This window comes from Festucalex cinctus, chromosome 4 (genome assembly GCF_051991245.1).
Source record: "Festucalex cinctus isolate MCC-2025b chromosome 4, RoL_Fcin_1.0, whole genome shotgun sequence".
Classification (NCBI taxonomy): domain Eukaryota; kingdom Metazoa; phylum Chordata; class Actinopteri; order Syngnathiformes; family Syngnathidae; genus Festucalex; species Festucalex cinctus.
The window spans coordinates 15,848,439-15,867,717 of NC_135414.1; the positions used below are offsets into that span (position 1 = coordinate 15,848,439).

Genomic DNA, 19,279 nt, shown 5'->3' on the forward strand with positions numbered 1-19,279 from the left:
GGAGCCCAGAAAGTTGCTTTCAACACCACTTGAATGAGTTTTCCCACTGATGAATGTCATGCTTAAAAAAAAAGAAAAAAAAGTCAGGTGGTTGTCCAGGTCATGTTTGTAAATGAGAATTAGTTGTCAAACATTTTTACTTGATTAAATAAAATTATGAAAGGACTAGAACGTTCAACAATGCATGTCTAAAAAAGGAGAATAAAAAAAAAAAACGCGCACTAAAGGTTCCACAAATCCATTCTGCAGCATTTATTGTTGGTTTGGATGCTTTGAGAAACAATGTATAGGCAATAAAACAATAAATATGGATGTTACAGCAAGAAATTTGTCATGAAGCATTTTACACAATGTACACAATATATTTGTCCTAACTTCCTTCTTTGAACATCCTATGCACATTTCCAAACAAATAAACAACTCCATGCAGCGCCCCAACAATGGGATGTGGAGTAAAGGAAAAAAAACAAAAACAACACACACACTAAATGCACTTGTGAAGATTTTTGTGTCATTAAAAAATAGTTGCTAAGACAAAAGAACAAATGAACTTTGTGCTGTTTGAAAATACATAAATGAACATAAAAGGTGGCCCATCCGCGCTCGAGTGGTGCGGTGACAACGATAACGATGCATTTGAGGGTTTGTGAGGCATTCGGCCAAAACTGCGCAGTGAGCGTCAGTAGTCCGTGTCCGAGCCCTCGGCGTTGTCCACGTTGCGAGAGAGCATGTAGTTGTCCATGTCGATGGAGCGGCAGTTGTTGATGGCGTAGCGCAGCCGCTCGGCCATGACGGCCTGGCTGGAGTACGGAGGCAGACGCAGCTGGAAGAAACACGTCTGCGAGGTGGGCAGGCTGTCGTATGGCTGCACACATCACACCAAATGCATCCGTCAATCACCCCACTGATACCAATGTCAACGTCAACACATCCATACATGTGCATGTTAAATGGACAGTAAGTACACCATCTTTTCTGACTACAAGTCACGTTCATAGTTTGGCTGATCCTGATATTTCATCCCAAATCGCCGTTTTTCCTGAATCATTTGGACTTTCTTTTGGCGGTTGGTTCTGCTGGTGGCCAGAAGGTAGCGCTAAAGTACTAAATGTCATCAACCTACTGCTATATGAATCAGATGATGAAATGGAAGCAAATGTTTGCTTTGTTCTTGTTACCTTATTCTTTACTGCACAACAGATTTGTGTTTCATGTACAGCACTTTGTATACAGCAATGCCTGTTTTTAAAGCGCTTTATAAATAAAGTTGAGTTGATTATACGTATAGTTTATACAGTAGTCTGCTTGCAAGACGGGAGAAGTAAGATGGCCACTCTGGCTTCACCGGCTTGCACGGGCATGTATGACTATCCAGTTATATATACAGATCAGTACTGCTAGTTTAGCATGTAGCTTCCTTATGCCACAACAAGGATTCACAGCATCAAAAGGCGCAATAACAAATCAGGAATCTACCTTTGGCCACAATGCAATGTGAGATTCTTGTTAGACTAAAAAGAAAAACTTAAAGTTGCTCTATGTAACAATTTGCCCAAAAATATCTTTACAAATAGCCTTTTTATTTGACCATTTATGACTAAAAATCTTCTAATTAGTAGATTAACACCTTAGCTGTTCACAATGGGTACTCCTGTAAGCCTCTGGCTAACAGTTTTCAGACTGGATTTGGGTTCAAATTTCTCGCCCTCGTGGATGTGACATTACATGTGCGCACAAAAACAAAAGAAAAAAAAAGTGTAGTTCCAGTTTGTGGCCACAGGTGGCAGTAGTGATTCAAAATTAAATTTCCAGTGTTCAGCAGTTTTAACATTGTGCAAAACACACGCAGGTGCAAGCACAGAAAGCAAACCCCCCCAATTCCAAAAAAAATAAATAAAAAAATATTCTTTTCTATTTGACAAAAACTTTACAGCTTTGAATTTGTGGCCTATAAAATTTTAGATAATGAAAAACCCATTTCTTGGCCCGATTCCTGATCAACTGAAAAACAATGTGATTGGCTTCGATTTCCAATCACGTGATCGGATTGATTGATATTTCAACCCCCCCAAAAAAAACAAATTCTACAAATAAATAAAATAAATTGTGAAAACTTGCCACTATTGACTTGCTGTACTCACCCTGTCCACTTTCATGATCTGAAACCTCTGCGAGATGTCGGCCGTGTTGGCGGGCAGCCTGGAGCGTCCGGACACGAAGCGCATGAAGAGGACTCGCTCCTCGTTGGAGAACTCGTCCAGCGTCTGCCAGAACCACTGCACCAGCGAGTGCTGCTCGTCCACCTCTCGGTAGCGCACCACCTTCTTCAGCACGTCGCAGCAGATCTCGGGCATCCCGCACACCATCTGCTCCAGCTGCTTGGCCGTCAGCAGGGACAGCAGCGGCACCGGCACGATCCACGACATGCCTTCGCGCACGGCCGCCACCTGACGGGCCCGCGGGTGCACCTCATTAGGCTTGACAACATTTCCCTTGCACTCGTTTCAGACACGATCGCTCGCGTTCATTCAGCTCAGTGAGCAAATGAACAACATCCTCACCTGGCGATTAATTTCATGTAGCCGGTACTCGATAGCCCTTTCCACATATTCCTTTCTGTTGGAGAACGTGAGAGGGATGCTGTTTCCGCCCGGGATGATGGGCACCATTTTGCCATCTGCACTCTGACCGACGAAGGAATCCAAAGGAATCATCTGAAAAGTCAACAAAACACCATTTTCTTTGAGACTGCTTTGTGACTTGAATTTTTAACATTGGATTAATATTTAATGTATGAAAATTACTTTTTAACTTTTGAGTTTGATTCCCTGCGTTACCAAACATGTAACTCCATTTTAAATTCAATTATCTTGAAAAATGAAAGAAAATATTGTCAACCACATATGAGATGGCATGACTCCTTCTTGTGACTGGCTCCTAAAGTCAGACTTTAAATCAGGAGTGCTCAAGAACAAATCAAAGGTCTATTTATTGAGGTTGGTCAGGCTACAAGCAATAAATACTCTAATATTCAAAACAAAATGTCCTTTACATTCAAAACAAAACAAAAATACAAATTAAAATAAAATTTAATTTTCATTCTGACATATTTACAAAAACGCTTTTATGAATCCAAAACAATTATCACGAGGGTGTTGAGGGAAATGTATTTTGACTATAAAAAACATAAAAAACAAAAAACGAAATTATGTATTTGGGTTTCATTCTTCAAGTGTGTCCCAGTAATTAAGCAATAAAAATATGACTACATGACAGGGAGTTGCATGGCTGCAACAATGGAATATTTTAGTATTCGAGCATTCTATTGAAATTCTATTGACTCATCCAATATTCAGATAAAATATATTTCTGCATGATTAATTTGCTCCCCAAAACATATACATACGTTCTATATTAAATGTTTTAAGCATCTTAAGTTTTTTTTTTTTTTTTTTTTTTTTTTTAAGTGTCTTAAGTGTTTAAGACGTATTTATACAGATTTTGTTTTTTTTTCTTTTATTTTTATGCTAAAGCATAGAGAAGGATTTGATGCAGCCTCTCAATTGGTGGAAAAAAAATAAAAAAAATAAGGTAGTAATTACAAAAACGGCCAGCAGGTGACAGCAGAGTATAATAGATCAACCAGGGCCTTGATGAGAAAAAAAAAAAAAAAGATGTTTCCCCACAATTCTAAGCAGATTTTTTAATAATGATGAAACTTAGCTATATTCTAATGCTAATTGCTGCAAAACTGAAATAGATAAATATACTTTTCCTTTCCTTGAACTCATTCAAACCCAAAAACGTGTAAGTACGTTTTTCAATACTTTACCCTTCACTATGTTTTATATATTTTTTATGCAAGAGCATACAAAGATTTTGATACAGCTTCTGACATGAAGAGGCCACTTAAAGCAATTGTAGTAATTACAAAAACGGCCAGCAGGTGGCAGCAGAGTATAAGAGATCAGCCAGGACCATGATGCAACAATCTCTTTTTCACCGGGAATGTGAATATTGATGAAATTTAGCTATATTCTAATGCTAATTGCTGTTAAACAAAAACAGATACAAATATACTTTTTTTTTTCCTGATAAAAAAAAAAAAAAAAAGAGACTAATCTTTCTTTTGGTAGGTTCCATGTTTTTGTAGCAATAGAACAATATTCTGTAGGCCTTGCAAAATCAGTCAAAATCCAGTTAGACAAAGGGGATTGTTTCTGTGAAAATGGCTGCGAGTGAATGATTTAAAGAGCGAATATGATTAGAAAAGAGAAAAGGCAACATTTGACTTTAATAACGAACAGAGCTGCACTAAGAAAATGTCGTCATTAAGTTTCCCCACCTCGTGGAAATTGTCCTCAGTGATGCCGCTGTCTTCGATGTGAAGAATGCTTTTCAGCGTCTGCACATACAGGAGATCCACTTCCTCCAGATCTTCAAGCAGCAGCGGGATACAGCACAGCTGTTTCCACACCAGAGGTGCCAGGTGAAGGTCCAGGGGCTTCTTGGTGCGAATGGCCACGCCCATCAGGATGCCAAGAAATTTAAACTGGAGCATGTGCTCGTCCAAGCAGGACGACGGGTTGAGGAGGAACCTTAGAAAAGGACCCGTGTTCATCAGGTTTGTTAATTCCCATTTCATTCCTATATTGCTCATAAATTAGGAGTGTCAAAATTAGTGTGTTAATTTAAAGCTCCTTTAACGCTACTAGTTTTTTCTTAACATGCTAATGACTAATAACCACCCCTTACTTGGAAAGGCTGTACTGGGGGAATTCCAGTCGCAATGCAGCAGCCACGTCATAATTTAGGATTAATAAATTTAATAATATGCATATATTTGTGGAGGCTGGTCAAGTTGTATTTTACAATTTGACAAATGTGCAGAATTTTACAAGTTACTTCATGTTAAAGAATAGATGCACTGAGTGCCAATGTTTTACAAATGCAATTATGCCATCTAGTGGCAAAAACTTACCTCAACACAAATCAATATCACACTTGTTTTTTTTTTTGTTTTTTGTTTTTTAAAGTACAGTACATCAATTTTATGAAATTACTGTATAAATGACTAAAAGCTGCAGCCATATTTCTTTAACATTTTTTCCACTTTTACGTTAACAAGAGTATGATATATATATATATATATATATATATATATATATATATATATAATTTAGAACAGATGTAAAATTTCCAATTAATTGTGAGTTAACTATTGAAGTAATGTGATTAATTTCGATTAAAAATTTCAATCACCCGACACCCCATTAAAATGTTTGTGAATTTGTAGTGTTCTGATTATTGTCTTGAATGATAATGTGACTATTTTGAGAATTTATGTTTATGTATAGTACATATCTGGTATAGAATGTATAAATGTTATATATCAGCCGATGTCTCAGACTACATTGCAATTTTTTATTTTTTATTTATTTTTGTAAGCCCCCACTATCGGTTGTGCATTGGCCCCCAAAAAATCAATTGGGCTCTGCTGCTTGCCTCACCGGTCTCTGTTGTAGCCAACCTCTGCAGTGGCATTGGGGGAGGGAATGAGCAGGTCTACCACACCGGTCTCTAATTCCTATAAACACATTCAACCAATGTTAGTAACAGGACTTGCAATCACATAAGCAAAGAGTGCCTGATGATAGCGGTGTACCTGACACATTTCTGTGATTGTATCATCAAAGACCCCCCCTGCGTCATCTGCCCCCTCGCCCACCAGCTTCACCTTCCAGGCTCTTGAGGGAAGACGCAGGTCTGAAGCATTAAGTTTCACAACCTGACGGGCAATCTGCACAAAGATGGGTTTACATTTCCGGCCCCTGTGAAAAACAGTCCAAGACGGACGGAGAGAGGAAAAAAGTGAATTAGTGAGCGAGAATGCAATGTGTTGGTTTCCTCCACTACAAATGAAAGTAACTGACCTTGTGGAGATCCGTTTGACAGTGATCTGGGGACCGTAGTTCTTGCCTTGCACCATGGTTTTGCCAATAGAGCGCACCATAGGTAGAGTGTATACTCGAGGGGCTAATAAGGGTCTTAACTGGCCCTGAACAATCCCCCAGGTACCTGCGTTGTAGCGGGAGGTGCAGCTCTGCAAAGTAGACATCCGAATTATCAAAACATTATGTTCTACTACCATTCAGAGAACCACAGAAAATTCATTTGAAATGAAGTGCATTAAGTCAGCGGTAAATGACAACAAATTTTTTTTTACATGAAGGTTTCCTAAATTTTTGTTTGCGCGTGTAGTTTTTTTTTTTAATACCTGGTTGTTCGGACTGAGGTTGAGAAGTCTCCAAGACGAATACATGAGGTCGGAAAAGTGGTAAAGGAGGCGTAGCCGAGCCCTGACTGCCTCCATGCTCACCTCCTTGAGCACGCCGTACTGAGGGGGAACAGCCACAGGTAGACCGAGCTGGAGAGGGACTGAAGAGCCTGAAGACAAATTGTACACAAGTCAGACTGACTGGACTAGGAAAATCGGTCAGTGGGTACAGAACATTCTTTAGGCCAGTGGTTCTCAAACCTTTGAAACTAACTACGACCTAAAACAAGTACCATCATATATAACAAGAGTGGTGTTGTAGGCTGAAGCACTCACCATAAACAAGGCTGTTTTTTTCTAAGAAGTATAAAGTACATTTTCTTAACAATAATATGTTTGATGTGCTCCCACTAGTCTAAACACGCCATTCTGATTAACATTTAGTTTGTGGAAATGTGAATTTAGCAGCAAAATCCACTCATTTGTTGTATCCATTTCAGGCGGTGGCCATTTTGCCAACTGAAAATGACATCACAGTTGCTCAGGGAACAACCAAGCACGGCTCGCCTGTTTTCTGGGTTTGGTCATGTGGCGTACGCAAGCAGTTTACTAAGCTATTTCCTTCCATAGTCCCTTTCTGATGAAAAATAAACAGTAGTAGTTTATTAATAAGTCTGTACTTAATTGTGGTCCGGTTCTCAAAGGTGGAGCAGAGGTTGTTACATGGCGCTCAATTTTATTTTTTTTTCTTGACTCACCGACTTCACTGGATGAACTCAAAAGATTTATAAGTATGGGACCACATAGCTGATTTGGCCCAATTGTCGAGGGCAGTGGTCCTCAGCCGTTGCCAAACAAGACTGAGACGCCCAAGCGAGCTCACGGCCTCGTTGACGGCTCTTCCACACACTCTTTTTGCACAATTGCGTGAACAAAGCAACAAATCCAGTTCATGAAGTGCCTGCATTCAGTACGTTTACTCAAATATCATTCATTTGAGTGAATTTCTCTAGGAACACAACCCTTGGTTTAGACATGCAAATATGTCATGTCCACTGCAATCATCAATGGGTCCGAAGGGGTTAAAGACTTTGCCACCAAATATGAATTTTATTTATTTATTTATTTTTTAGCTATTTTAAAGAAATTGGCCTTTTATGCATATAGAGAAATTCTTACACCTTGAGTTCAGCTCATGCAAAATATGAGCAAAGCCAAAAAAGATGTACTCTTAATTTTTGGTCAATGCATTTCCAACTCATGCTGTATGAAAGTCCGATAGTGTGGTATGCTGACCTGGTGCTCGGGGTGGCACAGAGGGAGCGGTCCATGCTGCACTATGGCAGCGTCCAGCAGTGATCTGGTTGATGCCTTTGCTCTGCAGCACTGTCACCAGGGTCGGTTCTCTTACGTGGTTGGTGTGGCCCAGACCCAGCTGAAGTTCAAAAGGGAGAGTACATTCCATTTGCAAGATTTTATACATGAATACATATGAGACAGTAGGGATAGACTGAATATCGGCTGGGACCGTTATCGGTGCCGATATTTGGCATTTTGACAAAAATCAGTATCGTCTTTTTTATGTATCTGATGGCCGATAAAGCTGGTGTCTCACTGGATTTATTTAAATTTCTGCTTTATAAAAAAATGACACTGCGAACTCCCCACACTTTGTATTTTTAAACATAAATATAAGCAAAATAAAATTAAGAAATTACATTGAAATTTGGAAAACTTTATTTACAGTAGCAAACTTACTTGCTTAGTTTTTAATTTAGTTTAACCCATGCTGATGACCCTGGAAGCTCCCTGCAATCTTTGTTATAATTTTTAAACAAAGCTGTCAATTCTTTGTGTTTAAAATGAAAAGAAAAAGTTTTTATTTTTATTTTGATGTCTAATATTTTGTCTTTTACTACAAATGAATATTGGCTTGAAATATAGGTTATCGGTCTCCTTGACTACTAATATTCGGTATCTGTATCAGCCTTGAAAAAAACACATCGGTCTATCCCCATTAGAGAGTACAAACGTAATGTATTTTCCACTATTCTAAAATATTGTGGACGTCATCGAAAGCTTATGTGAAACCGACTTTCACAGCGGGTTACCTGGCCCTCTAAGTTGCTGCCCCATGTATAAACGTCCCCTGTGGAGGAAAGCACCAAAGTGTGCTCAGCTCCTGCAGCAACATCCTGGATGTGGATCCCGGACAGAGCCGGCACCTGTTGGGGACGGTTGTGGTTCCTTGCTCGGGCTTCTGGCAAACCAATTAGGCGGTCTAGAACGGAAGATTCAAACATTTAGGGGAAAAATACATGAAAAGATAGACACCATTCAAAAGTATCTATAGCTGTACGCTTAGATACATTATAATAATATATCGAAAATATTATTTTACTTTACACTACAACTATTCAAAAATAAGTCTATAATGAAAGTGACGATCTGAACATACCTTTTCCAAATGTAAAAACTTTTCCATCTTTTGATAAAGCCACAGAGAACTGCGTTCCACAAGCCACTTTTTTGATGCCAATTCCACACAGCATTTCCACCTTCTAGAGATTGAAATTGAAAATGCAAACAAATACATCAGAAACTAATACACGCTTCCCTCTCAAGGGTGCTGCTTAGATGAATCAAGCAGGCCTAACCTGAGGTGAAGACTTGGCTGTCGAATTTCCAAGTCCCAGTTTTCCATAGTCCCCATCACCAAAAGCCCACACCATCATTCCATCAGCAGAAACGACCAACGTGTGGTTCAAACCACATGCAACCTGATGAGAGTAAGAGATATTTCATGGGCTGCAGTAAACCAAAATCAATTTTCCCTTGAGTAAATCTGACCTGGCCAACTTGATATCCTTCCAGAGCCGTGACCTTCTCTGGCAGCTTCTTATTGGAAGTGTTTCCCAAACCCAGCCTTCCGTAATCACCATTACCAAAAGTGAAAAGCTTTCCATCAGCTGTGACCACAGCTGAATGCTTGAACCCGCAAGACATCTACGGAGAAGGAAAAACATATCATCAAAGACTTATATGGCTGAAATGGTTATGTCAGACGCATGGGGTCTTTTTTAATTAAATTATGCATGATAGTATAATTCGGTTTTTTTTTTTTTTACTGACAAAGGTGACTGCACGCACCTCCAAGTCCTCATGAACATCTATTTCAAGATTGCTGACTTTTCTTGAATTAAGATTATATTATTTACTGCACATGGTGTGGGGAGGGAGGTGTGTGTGTGTGTGTGTGTGTGGGGGGGGCAAATCGATGAAAGTTATGTGGGGGGGTAATATGGCATAAGGCATCAGTCATGAAGAGCTTGGTCAGCCACGCATTTACTATGGGTGACTGAACTTGATGTTTCGAGTTTGTTATTTAAGGTTATTAATATATTGGTGTACATATAATGTAAATAATCAGAGGGAGATATAACGGAAAGAATGCAAATATAAAAATGTGGTCCTCCCTCGGTCAGCAAATTTCAAAAAGTGAATAAAACTAATTTGGAATTTTGCTGTCCATACACAAGTCATTTGCTAATTTTATTACACATTGTGTAAGTTGTATTTTAACCAGTTTAGTGGCATATCAATTATAGTCAATTTTAATTCATTCAAGCACTAACAATATTTCACTAGGTAATACTCTCATACCATAACTCTGAGAAATGATGGTGCTCAAAGCATACGCTGCTAGTGTGTTTATTTGTTCCTAATACATTTTCAGTTCATTGAACCGATGCAGCAAATGTATGCCATGGCTGTGTGAATCTCGGTCCTTATGACAAGGCTGTCCATGTAAGAACTGGTTTGCCCAGTCTTGCGCTTTGCCATGCAATAAATTGACAATTGATTGGCGCCCGTTGCAATGAAAAAAAAATGCAGGTTAGGCCAGGACAGGCTAGGCGCGGTAAGAATCAGCTTGCCTCCTGACTGGACACAACATCTTCCTCATTACCTTAGGAACATGACTGACCCACCTGCACCACTTCTTCTCCTTGAAGTGCTTCAATCTGTCTTGGTCGGCGCTGGCGGTCGCTGTTTCCGTGGCCCAGCTTGCCGTAGTCACCATCGCCCCAGCTAAACACCTCACCACTCTCTGTCAGTGCCATGGAGTGGCCGTCACTACCACATGATGTCACCAACTGAGTCACCACAAAACCTGATGAATACCAAGAGATTGACACAGAGGGGTAATAAGTAATTACACACAAACAGAACTTCTCCATAAGTCCCAACAAACCCCCCTTCTTAACTGATCTTAACCATTTTTATCTACAATGTTGCAAAAACGTGTACATTTAAAACAGATGAGTTCACACCACCTTGAAGAGCTGAGATGACGGTGAGAACATGCAGGTCATCAGAGTTGCCTTGTCCCAGACGGCCATAACTGCCCTCTCCACAAGCCAACACGGTCCCATTAGGTTGCATAACAAACGTGCAGTTCTGTCCGCACACGACCTGGAGGGGGAGAGAGGCTGACAGATTGACTGAAAAAGAATTTGCTAAAAAGGTGAGGATTTCAAATATCAACTTGCAACTATATATTATGTACATTACATTATTGTGATTACATTATATGTGAATTGTTGAAGGTGCATTTGTGGATCAGCAGGCACACACACTTGTTTTTCAGATAAACGTCACACAGTTTTCAAGATATTCACAAACCGTTGATATATTTGTGGATCAGAAATACATAAAAGTCACGGATATATTTGTGAATAATTTTGAGATAAGTCTCTCCCCATAGAGTTCGGGGGATTGAATTTGGGCTCTGTCATTGGTATCACATTCTCTCCATACTTGCATGGGTATTATCTGAGTACTTGGGCTTCCTCTCAAAATAAAACAAAACAACACAAAACAAAAATGCACGTTATGTTAATTGAAGATGTTGTATGTTGTCTGTATGTGTGAACGTGAGTTGAACTCATTCAAACCCAAAAATGTGTAAGTACGTTTTTCAATACTTTGCCCTTTACTATGTTTTAAATGTTCTTTATGCACGAGCATACAGAAGAAGACTTTGATACAGTCTCCGACATGAAGAGGCTGCTTAAAGCAATTGCAGTTATTACAAAAAACGTCCAGCAGGTGGCAGCAGAGTATGAGAGATCAGCCAGGACCATGATGCAACAAGCTCTTTTTGACAGTGTTTTCACCAGGAAAGTGAATATTGATGAATTTTAGTTATATTCTAATGCTAATTGCTGAACAAAGGATACAGATACAATTATACTTTTTTTTCCCCCCCCGATAAAAGAAGCAACTCTAATCTTTATTTTGGTAGGTTTCATGTTTTTATAGCAATAGAACACAATACTCTGTGGGCCTTGCAAAATTTGTCAAAATACAGTAAAACAGCTGGAAGCGAAGGGGGTTGCTTCAGTAAAAATGGCTGGGAGTGAATGAGTTAAATGGTTTGTCAATCAATATGTTCCTTGCAAATGGCTGGCGACCAGTTCAGTACCGCACCCAGAGTCTGTTGAGATGCATGGCTGGGTTTTACATGTGTTTTTGACTACTACATACACAAATGACTTGACCATCTGTTCAATCAAATGGCCTATGAGCACAAAACTTCCCACCCCTGGTTTAGACAATTTGTAGCTTGATGAGATACTTCTAACATGAAGTAGTAACAACCTAACCTCTGGCCTCAATAAAGCGGATGTTGTGATACACTATTAGCATGGGTCCAAAAATAAACCATCTTTGCGGTCACATGATTATAGTGGAGTTGTGCTTAACAACAGACATATACACATGTGTATACCTGTTGGGCCTGTGAGAAGGAAGGCGCAATGGTCGGTATCAAGATGTTTCTGCCTGCGTCAGCCAATTGGCCATGTCGTCCAGCACCCCACAAATACACATCGCATTTCCCTCCAAGGTGCCAGTCCTGGAAACAACCAACAACAAATTTAGCAGAAATGGACAAACTAAGTGCTATCACCGTGAGCAGAATAATTACAAACTTGGACATGATAACAATTTTCAGGCAACAATTTAATTACCTCAGGTCGAGAGGTAGCCCAGGACATGATTTGTTCATCCATACCAGAGATCCATTTTGTGTTGTCCTGTGAAAACGCATAGTAACAATAAGACTACTAGACATGCTCATTACATCGTAGCATAAACTACTATTCCCTTACCATGAGCAAAGCCATTTCCTCTTTGGGAACGGGTTCAAGGTCAGGAACAATAAAGGATTCTGGAAAGCTTGCACCTCGAGCCAGAGCCTCAGCTGCCTTGACTGTTGTTGAGAAGCAGTCCAACCAGGCCCACTCACTGGCACTCCAGACGGCAGAGCCAGACTCGGGTGGGCAGTGTCGGAGAGAAGGCGGCACCGGCGGGCAGCATAGGAGCTGGTCCAGGTGGAGTCCCACTGCCAGAGAGGCGAGGCACTGCATGTAGGGGCTGTGGATCAGCTGCTCCCCACATACTACGTGAGGCTACAAGTTCACAAAACAACGCAATGAATCAAATTAATGAATTATTCAGCATCATGTGTTAGAGTGCATCATCTGATAGCTAAAAATACAGAAATTGATCAATCTACACATGTAAAAAAAAAAAAAAAAAAAAAAGTAGAGTAAATGACAAATGTGTAAAGTCCAAAAATGTGTGAGAATTGAATGTGTTTCAATGTTCCTCAGTAAGTGGCTGTGAATGACTGGCACCACATATATGTTTTCGATTTGAATTTCTAATCTCTCAGTATGGCTAGTGGACAGAAGACCACAATTAAGTACAATTAAATGTCCCTACCTTTTCATATGCATACTGTTCCTGCAACATAAGCGGTAGTCTCTCCAGGAAGGCCCTCATGCAAGGCGCCATGTTGAGGCCAACAACACCTTGCTTCTTCAGTGCTGTGCGACAAGTGGCCAGAACGTGGTTGCTTGTTATGAATTCTTTGGAGCAATTTACAACCAACACGTCCTAAAAACACACACACATTGAAAAACAAAGCAGAAGAGATGTATATTGGATTAAAAAAAAAATCATAATCTCTTGAGGGGAAATTTCTAACTTCAAATCTGCTGTACATTTTTGTGTTGCTCTACACAGAGAACCAGATCACACAAACAGCCATGTAAAGAGATGTTTGAATGAAAGGGTAAATATCAAAAGAAGCATAACATCACAATTGAATAGAATTGAAATATTAGCATTTTTCACCTCATCAAAACAGCATGAATAGCAAAACTTATAATTACAGATTTTGTCCAATAATTGAACCGCCGAGGCAGTCAGAAAAAAAAAAAAAAAAAAAATCTTCACTGGGCTGGATGCACACGCGTTAACATGCTCTCAACAACTATAGGCAAGCTTGGTGCGACTTGCGTCACAGCAAGCTAGCAATGAACTTTGGCTGGCCAGCTAGTGCGGTTAACATATTGCGCAGTAAGTAATTATAGCCTCCAAGAAATAAGTTACTTTTCTGAAAAGTATTGTTCTCACAAAGGGAGGACAAGGAAATACAGAGAAGTCAAGCTAATTTAATCAATTATTTAACAACGGAAAAACGAGTACTTGGGCAATCGAGTACACTTTTCATTGAAGTCTGGCTGGAACCGTGTTAAAGTGGAGCGTATCTAACTTTTACACACCCCCAGGAAGGGAAAAAAAACATTTTGCAGCCCCCCTACTCTCCGCCATGACTACAAATTGTACCATTTGTTCAGAGCACTTAATCATCAACTGCATCAATGACGATGCCCACCTTTTGCCGAGTGCGTCCACATTTTCAGCGAATGCTTTATGACGCAAAGCCTTGTAAAAATACAAGGAACGAGAGAGACAGTCTGTACTCACCCCAATCGACGGATGTAAACCTGTGTCAGTCGATGCTCAGTCCGTGTATTTTTATGAGACTTCGCGTCATTGTGCACTCACCCAAAGGTGGCGGTTGTCATTGACGGGAAGTGACGATTAATGGAAATGCCCAGCTCTGCATTTGTCTATAAAATTGTTTAAAGGACACCTCTGCATAGACTAGACTATATCAATTTACAAAGAATAAGTATTAACATTGTTTTCAATTGTCGTTCCACCTTTTTCATCCCTGTTAAATATTTTTTTATGGTGTCGTTTCAGGGTTTGTTCACTACACTTTTATAATTCCTGTTCTCTGTGTGTGCATGCTTGTTGCAATGCTCAAGGGAACCTTAACAGTAGCCAGGAAGACGACTAGTACCACTCCAACTACTAGTTGCTAATTTAATTTCACATTGCGAGACTTAAACCGTGACCCTCCAATTCCACACGCCCAATTGCACCTCAAACAAACATCTGGTTTAATATTGCCATAATGCTTCAACCACAGAAGAGTATAAAAGGGGAGACATGATTTACCTTTGATCTGTTGGAGCAGACAGCAACACCCACATCTGGGATCCACACAATATTTTGAATGGCTCCTGAACCAGCAACAACTGTTTGAACCACTGACCCATCCTGTTAAGCACACAAATGATTTTGTAAGAAGAATTTAGAGGAAAGCATTTTGGAATAAAGCAGTCACATAAAATGTGGAAGGAAAGTGAAGCCCTGCGATTACTTTCCAGATGTACTGTACATCTTTGTGACTGGCATTTGTAGCTTTTATTTAGGAATTGGGGTTGCAACTTCCAGTATATATTTCTTACTCTGAGAGACCAGACGTTCATGAGGCCTCCAACTCCCCCAGAGGCCAAAGCAAGACCATCAGGACTAAAGGCGACCATTTTCACTGGAGTGATGTGGCCCTTCAGTTGGAAAACACACGTTGCGCCGTCTTGTGAACTTTGCGACGACTACAACACAACCACATTGAAAGCATGTCAAAAGATAAGTGATTGGTATTAATCAAAATGTACAAAAATAATGTTTCATATAAAAAATAAGTAAAAAGACCATGTGTTTAGGATTTGCTTCTTTCTCCCACCATCCCTCTGAGTCTGAGGAACAGGCTTCTGGGAAGTTAGCCATGACCTGTGGAACAGTCCAGACTGTGACCAGACCATTTTGACAGCATCTGAAAAACACAAAATGCGAACAAATTAAAACCAGTGGTCACAAGATTTATGCACTCACTAGGCACCTGAATGAATGAACATTTTCAATTTCAACTAAAAAGCACTGCATCGGCCCGAAAAGATGTCGGCCCACCAGGCATCTGCCTTGTATGCCCGATGGCCAGTCCAGCCCTGGGCACAACTGAAGTATTTCCAAATAAAGGCAGCTGAGCCTAATCCACCCATAGTAGGCCCAAATCAGGCATCACCAACATGGTGGTTGTGGGCACCAGGTAACCTCAAGGACCACATGAGTAGCTCGCAGGCCTGTTCTAAAAATCACTCAGGAGTGATGAAACATTGTGATTTTCTAGGAATGTTGTACAAGTGATCATGTGAAAATGTAAACACTGGCAGAAATGTATAGAAATGGTGCTGAATGCTATTTGTGTTTTTGTCCTTTTCTTAATTATTGTGAAAAATCATTAACATGAGCAGTGCCTTCACATGAATGGATATTATTAATTATCAATAAAGCAACATAAAATTATTAAAGATATAATTTGAGGACATTTGTTAGCTCAGGAGTATGAAAATGGTAGCCCTTCATATTACTCGGCACCTAGGAAGTAGCTGTCAGGTGCAAAAGGGTTGGTGAATGGTTCCCTAGATCATATGATCACTTCTGGTGGATTGCAAGTTACTGATGGGTTATTTTGAAAACCAGGGTCGATTATGTTTAAGAGAAATCTGTTCATGGGTATATTTGTCTCTTGATAGTATGAACAGATTATGTACAACAAATTAGTTTCTATTCTACACATCGTTGGTTATATGATATGCAATGCCCAAAAAATGTACACTAAAACATTCATGATTGTGAAACCCCTTCAACAACATTTTATAATATTTCTTGATAATGACCTACATAGCTAGCATGTTGAGGGGTTTAGGCCCACATCCAGGTAAGCTGCACCAGGCAACACCATTAACCGGGGAGGGTTGTTTAAGACTCATTAAACAACGCCAGCCGGTGCCCAGTTCAGAACGCGAGTCAGCATTGGCCCAAAGTTTCACAGTCTCTTCTTTGGCGCATGTCATCAAGATTTGACCTGTTGGACTCCACTTCATATTAGTTATTGATTCCTGAAAAACATGCATATTATATTCTTTGAGAACTTGTAGATTGCAAAATGACTGTAATTATTTTTAAGGCTAACAGACTTTTTTTTTTATATATATATATACACCTTGTGAGCATCAATAACCACAATAGCTCCTTGTTCTAAGGGTTCTTTGGATCCAATCAGTAGCTTGCCATCTGCATAGCCCACCACAAAAGGCTTGTCTTCTCTGTACCAGGCTATGTTCATTACTGCCACTGAAGAGAGAGAGAAAAAAAATCAAATAAAAAATAGACTTTGTCAATCAAACACTTTTGTCCCATGAAGAACAATGTTGTGGTTTTGCCATTCCCAAAGCTGTTAAAACGATCATTGAGACATGAACAAAATCATATATAACACATTTGCTCTACCATCTTTCCTGTAGCAGTGCTCCAGTTCAGTGCGGTGCATACTGCAGGAATCCAGTATTTCAATGAGGCCCAGCGATCCATCCATTCGACCCACCAAAAGCATATCTGTGGGTTCCCCAGACCACAAAGATTCTGCTTCATCTTCAGGCCAAGCTAGTGCTGAAACCCAGTGAGGCTGCACATCCAAAAGGCCTTTGTCAGCTAACAAAGAGGAAATAAGAGGATAGTCATAAAGAGTTTTGGCTTGTCCTATCAGGGCTTGCCTCAGCGAGTCACTTGCATGATTTGTTGTACTTATCTTGTTTCATGAAACATGAAATTGAATATGATTTATTTGCATTATTTTTTTTAATATGGACTTTAGTTTGTGTTATTTTTTTCACTGACTAACAGTATAATACAGTATATTTATGTTTATGCAACACTTGTGAGAGAGAGACAGAGACAGAGAGACAGAAAGAAAGACAAAGAGAGAGCGAGAGCGAGAGAACAAAAGTACTGAAAATTGGTACCGTTGAGTACCAGCATTGATTCCCAGGTACCAAGTATTGGAACAGTACCGGTTCAAATGTGAAAGGTACCCATCCCTTGGTGCTCATCCCAGAAATGCATGTTCATTACATACGTGGGCCATTTAAAAGGGCAAAAATAAATAAATAAATAAATAACCCATACTTTTCAAAGTCAAACGATTTATTTTTTTTTGCCAAGAAGCATTGTTAAAAAAAGAACTCCACCAACACAAATTACCTTATTATTTTGTGATATGCACGATACTTATATAAATTTCTAATACAAAAACAAAGATTAAAATTTGCTGACAAAATGTATTGTAATTCTACTTTTTTGACTATCCTGTGGCCAATTAAAACCAATGCAGGTTGAAGGTTTGTGTTTGGAGGATGGTCATGCTACCTAGTGCTTAACCGGGCTGCATTTGTTTTCTTTAAATGCAAGCAGTGAGTGTTAAAAACAATACTGTCCCATTTATAGATTGTGGGGAAATAAAATATTCCATTTATAGTTACTAGGCAAGTACAAAATACGTTTAGCTCCATTAAATGCTTGATTATAATATTTACATTACTTATTGATCCTCATTTGAAAAATAACAGATTTACAAATGTTAAGACTAGGTTTAATGTTTACCATTAACTTGCCAGATGTTGACCATTTTCTCCATAGCAGATGCAAGATATTTTCCAGTCAAACTCCAAGCCAATGGAGAAAGGCAAAAATCACTGGGTGAGCCCAAACATGTCCGGCCCTCCGCTGAAGAACCATCACTGATAAGAAAATACAGAAGGAAAAAAAAAAAGAAGACATTATTTAGACAATTAGCGGAATTTATTATTGGGACTATTTAAACAAGACTATAAAAGTGGAAAGTATTACTTCTGAACTTTGTGCATAAGTAAGATCAAACTGAATGTTAAACACCCAACTGATAGAGGAAAACATTTGAAAAGTTGCCCTCAAGAAACAGTTTTCAGAAAAATGCATATTGTTGAAAGAGTACAAAGAGGAAACAGAAAAAAATTGAAATTGAATCAAAATGAACTCTTGTGAATCAAAATTGAATCGATTGAGGAAATTAGAATCGATATCCAGCCCTATTATGTTTGAACAATAAATTAAGCTTCTCGTGTTAGTTATTACAACAATTTTTGCAGATCAAAAATCAGAATGATAAAGAGTGATCACGTGGACATTTCAGCAAAAAGATTTTCTTGTACAGGATTGTAAGAGGTTTTTGGATTTGTTGTCTTACTCCTTATTGAAGACACAGGTCTGCTGGAGGGTATACTGGCTTTTGGTAACATTCCACACCCTGACTGTGCCATCATTGCCACTAGTTGCCAGCAAGCCTTTCTTTTTGCACCAACAGCACGTGAGGACCTAAGTCATAAGAAACATGCATTTGAATATCAAATACAATAGCTCTAAACCAGCAAATGAGCATTCTTACGAGCACGCACCCTACTCTGATGAGCTTCCAACTTGATAAAAGAGCACTTCCGCAGGTCCCCTGCCATATCGGCAAAGGTCTGCGGCCTGCTCTGATTGTCGCGGTCATGGGCGGCTAGTGTGCGCACCAGTTGCTGGGCGGCCCACTGTCGATGCTGCGAAGAAAGCCTGGAGGACAGGCAGCAGGCGGCCAGAGCATTGGCCAGCTCCAGAGGGCCTACAGCGGAGGGATTATGGGAAGGATGGGCATACAAATGCGCAATTAGACCTGCTTGACATGGAAAACAAGATGACAAGGATTGCCCGTGAGTGAGAGAATGGAAAGCACAAGACATACAGACACAAATAGTATGTGATAAAGAAAAGGTGATGTGAGAAAGGTGAACTAAAAGATGGCAAACTCACATACAGTAAATAATCAATGTGAGTTGTATCGGATGAATTGAACATGAACATTTACTTATTATAATTAGAGGA

The 19,279-nt window shown here is 39.6% G+C and overlaps 1 protein-coding gene across 5 annotated transcripts in view; it reads right to left on the minus strand.

Annotated features, from left to right (window-relative positions):
- Positions 1–228: 228 nt before the first annotated feature.
- herc1 (HECT and RLD domain containing E3 ubiquitin protein ligase family member 1) overlaps positions 229–19,279 on the minus strand; it is a 69,571-nt gene continuing 50,520 nt past the window's right edge. For 4 of the 5 annotated variants that reach the window (XM_077519247.1, XM_077519249.1, XM_077519248.1 and 1 more), the window contains exons 52-79: positions 18,814–19,070; positions 18,606–18,733; positions 17,984–18,120; positions 16,835–17,035; positions 16,548–16,678; positions 16,226–16,443; positions 15,197–15,317; positions 14,950–15,096; positions 14,657–14,758; positions 13,067–13,240; positions 12,451–12,750; positions 12,310–12,375; positions 12,069–12,194; positions 10,612–10,750; positions 10,267–10,448; positions 9,128–9,283; positions 8,935–9,057; positions 8,736–8,838; positions 8,389–8,558; positions 7,574–7,712; positions 6,278–6,447; positions 5,934–6,103; positions 5,666–5,831; positions 5,511–5,587; positions 4,346–4,598; positions 2,562–2,714; positions 2,142–2,447; positions 229–865 (exon numbers count right to left, since the gene is read on the minus strand). In XM_077519247.1, coding sequence (XP_077375373.1) covers positions 680–865; positions 2,142–2,447; positions 2,562–2,714; positions 4,346–4,598; positions 5,511–5,587; positions 5,666–5,831; positions 5,934–6,103; positions 6,278–6,447; positions 7,574–7,712; positions 8,389–8,558; positions 8,736–8,838; positions 8,935–9,057; positions 9,128–9,283; positions 10,267–10,448; positions 10,612–10,750; positions 12,069–12,194; positions 12,310–12,375; positions 12,451–12,750; positions 13,067–13,240; positions 14,657–14,758; positions 14,950–15,096; positions 15,197–15,317; positions 16,226–16,443; positions 16,548–16,678; positions 16,835–17,035; positions 17,984–18,120; positions 18,606–18,733; positions 18,814–19,070 — 4,601 coding nt within the window. In that variant the 3' untranslated portion in view covers positions 229–679. The remainder of the gene's footprint in view (positions 866–2,141; positions 2,448–2,561; positions 2,715–4,345; positions 4,599–5,510; positions 5,588–5,665; positions 5,832–5,933; positions 6,104–6,277; positions 6,448–7,573; positions 7,713–8,388; positions 8,559–8,735; positions 8,839–8,934; positions 9,058–9,127; positions 9,284–10,266; positions 10,449–10,611; positions 10,751–12,068; positions 12,195–12,309; positions 12,376–12,450; positions 12,751–13,066; positions 13,241–14,656; positions 14,759–14,949; positions 15,097–15,196; positions 15,318–16,225; positions 16,444–16,547; positions 16,679–16,834; positions 17,036–17,983; positions 18,121–18,605; positions 18,734–18,813; positions 19,071–19,279) is intronic. The other variant, XM_077519250.1, reaches the window with a different exon arrangement.